This window comes from Camelina sativa, chromosome 15, assembly GCF_000633955.1.
Source record: "Camelina sativa cultivar DH55 chromosome 15, Cs, whole genome shotgun sequence".
Taxonomy (NCBI): domain Eukaryota; kingdom Viridiplantae; phylum Streptophyta; class Magnoliopsida; order Brassicales; family Brassicaceae; genus Camelina; species Camelina sativa.
Genome location: NC_025699.1, coordinates 19,528,967 through 19,534,598, shown reverse-complemented (window position 1 = coordinate 19,534,598; position 5,632 = coordinate 19,528,967). Strand labels below are relative to the sequence as shown.

The window sequence follows — 5,632 nt, the reverse complement described above, 5'->3', positions numbered from 1 at the left end:
CCCTTTTTTTTTTTTTTTTGTCGAGATTTGTCAACTCACAGGTCGATCGACCACGTCCTCTTTCAATCTGAGCAAAATTAGGACATGCATCAACAACAAGGAACATTAAGATTTCATACTAGAATATATGGTAATAATAAGCCTAGTGAACATTAATAAACGACGCGAGAAACTAGATTATATATCTAACTTTTGACAGGAATAGATTAATCTTTAAATACGTAGTAAATCACTGAAGATCTAAGCAAAGCAAATACACACATAAACAATATGTCGTATTCAAACATAAACACGAGTAAAATATTGAAAATATATATATTGATACATCACTCACATTTTGAAGAAACAAGAGGCTGGGGAGAAATGCTGATGAGAGAATATATGAAAACAAATGTTTGAAACCAAGTGAGTATTATTATTATCTTTTCAGTGTGAAGAAAATGACAGACTATGAACTCATATTTAAAGAGTTTTGCAAGGGCTCTATTTTTTTGATGGAAAATAAAGGCCGTTAGATCAAGTTTGAAAGATCTATACCGTCCAAGTTTCAAACATTAAAAACCTGTAGATATGTTTCCTATCTTAGTTCTTATGTCACTATCTTTTAATAAATGTATATCCAATGTATTCCATTTTTATAGTCAATATCAACATTAATTAACATATTTTCCATCATTGGATTATTAATTTTTTTTTTGCTTAGTCTTATATTACCTGTTTATCATTGGATTTAATAAAAGTTAGCATAAAATATTTTATTTTCTATATTTGAAAAATATTTCTTATTATTTTTTTTCCTCATAATTTTTGTAAGAGGTTAAAATAATTTACTAAATCTAGCCTTTAACAAATATTTTTTTTTTAAAAAATATCTAGTCAAATTTGGTGAACATATTTTATTTGAGAAAACATGCATGTGAAAGCCCGTATGAACATTTTCTAGTTTCTTATCATACATGTAAATTCAAGGGTTAATTGGAGAATTGGACAGTTTTTAAAACTTTATTTGGTGTATAGAACCATTCACTATTTAAATTAGGAGAATAGAAAACTTTACTTTTTTTTTTTTCCTTTTTCCCTTAAATCTTTTAATTTGATTTTATTACAATTTTGTCATCCAAAAAATTATTACAATATGATTTTAATTTTAAAATTTTTTTTGAGAATTAATGAGAAAAAGTTTGTTAGATTTTGCAAATCTATAACCAANTTTTTTTTTTTTTTTTTTTTTTTTTTTTTTGACGTGCACAGTACTTTTTGATGTCCAACAATTATTCCAAGTAATAGGGGCCGGTTATTAGCACGTAATACTTGTTCACATAAACAGTACACTCACTATTTATCATGTTAACACTTTTTGGCCTCATATGAGTCCTCCGTTTAGTGTATATGTATTCCATTACGTATACACTTAACGAAGTAGTAGGGGTTCGTTAACATGTAATACTTGTGCACATGGGGTGAGTATATTCGTACTCTAATTCTCGTGTTCGTACCCACTGTTTTATGTTTGATAACTACATTTTTAATTTATTTCTTTTTGTTTATAACAACTACTAAATTTAAAATACAGAATAAAGTGACTGCAGATGACGTTTTCCTTGTTGATTATTTCTTATTTTCAGACAATTTTTACCAGAGTGTACTTTAGTAGTTCAAACATTACAAAGTAATTTGCTTCGTTGCAAGTATACAGAGAGGGGAACATCCACAAGTCGCAATGCCGACTCTTTACTTCAACCAGATGAGTTTCCTGTCATCTTCTGCGCAAAGCTGCTTATGTCAAATGCATCATTGCCATTCTTAGTTATGACCCCCTGCAGACAGGACACGTTGAGGATTGAGATGAGTGAGTATAAAAATCTTCCGGTTTTTTGTTCAAACCTCAGAATAAACTTAGAACAAGTAAGCTTTGGAAAACGAACCTTCTCGGTTATGATTCCCGCAATCAGCTCTGCTGGAGTCACATCAAAAGCTGGGTTCCAAACCGAGATCCCTGGTGCTGCAATGCGTTCACCAAGTCCTCCATGTGTGTGCAGCAACTCCTTCGGAGATCTTTCTTCTATCACGATTTCTTTCCCAGACGAAAGTGAGAGATCAACTGAGGTAAGAGGTGCAGCAACGTAAAATGGGATCCCGTGGTGTTTTGCGCACAGGGCAAGACTGTAAGTCCCAATCTTGTTAGCAGTATCACCTGAAATAAAAGTGAAGTGATTCATACAAAAGGAATCAGACTCGGTAGAGTAAAATGGATTATCTAAGGTGTTCGAGCGTACCATTTGAAGCCACGCGATCTGCTCCAACGATGACACCATCCACACGACCATCTTTCATCAGTGCAGCTGCAGCTGAGTCTGCAATGAGAGTTGCAGGGATTTTCTCATGCACCAACTCAAACGCTGTAAGCCTCGATCCCTGTCAATTGTCATTTTTAGTAATTCAAAAGACTTTCCAACAACAGTTCAACAGAGATATGAAAACCATATAAAACAATGGATCCAGGGGAGTATCTACTATAGATTAAGGTATTAAAAGTACTTGATACAAATGTCAAACTACAGCTACTTATCTTCCCAAACAACTTATGATATTCTAGATTTCTACGGATTCTTATTCTTAAAAGGCTCTTTTGATGACCATTAATATTCAAAAAGAAAGAGCATCAACTGATGAGTTTTACTTGATTGAATGGACGAGTTTCTGTGCAGTATGCCCTTTCTAAGATTCCTTGAGTGTGGAGTGCGCGAATGACCCCGAGCGCAGTTCCATATCCAGCAGTAGCAAGGCTACATAGAAAAGGGAATTCTTAGTTACTATCTGACTGACACAAATCAATTTGGTTGAAACTGCAGGCTTATATGTAGTAAGTAACATGCTATTACTCAACTTGAATTAGTTTTTCAGAACATAATAGATATACATATGTCTGTGTATCTAAGCAATTCAGAATCTATCTAAATCCATACCTGCCAGTGTTGCAATGGGTCAGAATAGAAAGCTTGTCAGGATTCTTGGCTTGTTGCCTCAACAAGCTAGAACCAAAGGCTCCTATTGCTTTGTTTGAAGCGACATCATCTTCAAGCATATCCTCAGCAGCTTTAATATATGCCTGAAGAACAACAAGCACATCGAATGAACTAAACTTACAAAAGCAAAAAAAAAAAGGCTCACTCTTTGTGCATAAAAAATTGGTGTTACCTTGAAAATAGAATTGGTTTCAGTCGAAATAGCCAAAGCATTTGCTATAACTTTTTTAAGTTTCAATGCAGCATCTGCAAGATTAACTGCTGTTGGCCGGCTAAAGAAGCATACAGAGAGCAAATAATTATAGAAATCAAAGAAACAAGCACCAAGATACTAAAAAATTGATCTAATGATCCATTCCAAATTCAGTACCTTGAAACTAAATAATCCAACTTCTTCTCAAGAAAAGCAACAGCATCTGCAGATGACCCATCAAAACCATTAAAGTTGAAGACTTCCACAGCCAAAGCAAGTGCTGCAGCAATGGCTATAGCGGGAGCACCACGTACGACCATTTCCTGTATAGCACTCCTGTTAAAAAAAACCATCAAATTTACTAACTTTTTTTCTGCACAATTCAGAGAATCTAAATCAAAAAGGTAAGGACTTTAACCATCCATCTGAAGCATCACGGATCTCTAAGTAAGTTGTCTCCAAAGGAAGCTTCCTCTGTTATCAATTTAGACGAAATTGAAATACGTTTTCAACAAACAGATTGGGAAAAAGTAAAAAAATTTGAAAACTTTATAGAAGTGAAAGGGGTTTAGAGAACCTGGTCAAGCAACTGGAGAGAGCCAGGCTTGTAGCAGATAGCTTTGAGGGTCGTGTCTCCTTCACCAGACATGGATGGAACTGTGGAGACTCCTCTTTGCAGACGAACAAGTTCGTTCACAGATTGGTTTAGAGAAAGACGAACAAAAAGGAATAAACGAGTGGCGTAAGTGAGAATCAGAGATGCCTACAGTACCAAGCCGGCGTGAAACGCACTACTCGACGTCGTTTTCTCTTGAAATACTGTATAATTTTTTTAGTCATTTAGGGCGTGAAACGAACCGGTTTAAACAAATCCATGTCTAAAAATTTGGCTCGAATTGATTTATTTAAGAAATTAATTAAAAGGAAACAAACCCGTAATTGAAATTCTTATTTATAACTTTCTAAATATTTTAGTCACTGAATATTATTTTGTGGAAAAATTATCAAAAAAAAAAGTGTTTTTTAAAAAATTATTAAAATCTGTTAATTTAAGTATATAACAATTAACAATTTTTTTGTGTTACTCTATCTTAATCAATTATAAAATTATGTTAATTTAACAACAACAAAAACAAAGTAATAAGGTAAACACACAAAACTAGAGCCCAATCCACACATAGAACTAGTAGTATTTAATCTTTGAGAAAAATGTCGTTAAAATCACGAACTTTCAAATTGTGCCTATTTTAATCACGAACTTTAGGTAAAGCCATTAAAAACATGAACTTCTGTTGACTTACCGTCTTAATCATCAAATTTTGTTGATCTGGACGAAAACGACATGTCGTTAAATCCCTAAACGGAGCAATCAGCCAGCGTTAACAGGTCGTTAATACTTTCCGTTAGTGTCAAAACGTCACCGTTTGAACCCGAGAGAAAACAGATCAAAATCCCTAAATCGATCCCATTTGAAATCAAAATCCCTAATTCTCTTCTCTCCAATTTGATTTTTCGATTCTTATCTCAATCCAAAACTCTTATCTCATTCCCCAACAGATATGAGTTGCAATTCTGGGTAATCAAGTGGTGAGAAGAAAGTCCGCGGATGCCATGGTATTCCCTCGAAGTGTCATTGCGGCAAAGATGTTGTTTTCTACACATCGAACACGCAAGCAAACCCAGGAAGACCTTTCTTTCGCTGTCCAAACAGAGGAGATGTATGTAATAGAATTGTTTTGCTTTTGTGTGTTTTCGAGTTTTGATTCAAGTTTTTGTTTTTGTTTAAATGGGTTGAAGAAGGTGTATACGAGGAGGTTGTAGATGCTTTACCAAAATTTTCTATCATTGGCAGAGAGATTGAAGATTTGAAGGAAAGGATTGAAGATCTGAAGGAAGATGGAATGTTGATCAAAAGAGACACTAAGAAATGGAAGTTGATGAGCTCAATGTGCTTAGTGTGTCTTACTTTTAGTGTCATTGCCATTGTGATCCTTCTTCTTAAAACCAAAAACCAGAAATTTGTTCTTGGTTACTAGAGTCTTTTGTATTCTGTTTTGAGTTTGTGGTAATGTGACTTTGTAATGGTAGTTTGACAATGGAAGACTTTGTTGCAAGTACCAATTCATAAATAGAACTTGTTTTGACAACAAAACAAAACAAATCCTTGAGAACATAGATATGTTCTACTTTGGTCCTTGCCCTTGTGAGAAAACAAAACAAAAAACTAGTTGGAACACTCAAACCATGATGCAAATCTACCAAGTCCTTGCCCTTGTGATCCTTCTCCTTGTGATCCTTGCGGGTGTGGTCCTTGTCTTTGTGATCCTTCTCCTTGTGGTCCTTGCAGTTGTGATCCTTCTCCTTGTGGTCCTTGCACATGTGCTCTTGATGCGTGTGCTCTTAAGACGTGTGC

General features: G+C 34.6%; 2 protein-coding genes across 2 annotated transcripts in view; both read right to left on the bottom strand.

Moving 5' to 3' along the window:
• LOC104748623 (putative inactive histone-lysine N-methyltransferase family member SUVH10) overlaps positions 1-1,663 on the bottom strand; it is a 3,813-nt gene extending 2,150 nt beyond the window's left edge. Inside the window, exon 1 of the mRNA XM_010470232.1 lies at positions 1,637-1,663. Within this exon, the coding sequence (XP_010468534.1) occupies positions 1,637-1,663 (27 nt within the window). The remainder of the gene's footprint in view (positions 1-1,636) is intronic.
• On the bottom strand, positions 1,578-3,966 carry LOC104747206 (methylthioribose-1-phosphate isomerase). Its single transcript, XM_010468804.2, has 9 exons — positions 3,797-3,966; positions 3,638-3,693; positions 3,397-3,555; positions 3,199-3,298; positions 2,967-3,109; positions 2,681-2,786; positions 2,277-2,415; positions 1,926-2,194; positions 1,578-1,817 (listed from the first exon to the last, which is right to left on the bottom strand). The coding sequence occupies exons 1-9, from the start codon at positions 3,866-3,868 to the stop codon at positions 1,737-1,739; spliced, it is 1,125 nt and encodes a 374-aa protein (XP_010467106.1). The 5' UTR covers positions 3,869-3,966; the 3' UTR covers positions 1,578-1,736.

Coding starts and splice junctions, on each gene's coding strand:
- LOC104747206 (XM_010468804.2), bottom strand. CDS start 3,868: ATGTCTGGTGAAGGAGACACGACCCTCAAAGCTATCTGCTACAAGCCT. Junction 2,416..2,680: donor AAACTCGTCCATTCAATCAA/GTAAAACTCATC, acceptor GACAATTGACAG/GGATCGAGGCTTACAGCGTT. Junction 1,818..1,925: donor CGGGAATCATAACCGAGAAG/GTTCGTTTTCCA, acceptor TCCTGTCTGCAG/GGGGTCATAACTAAGAATGG.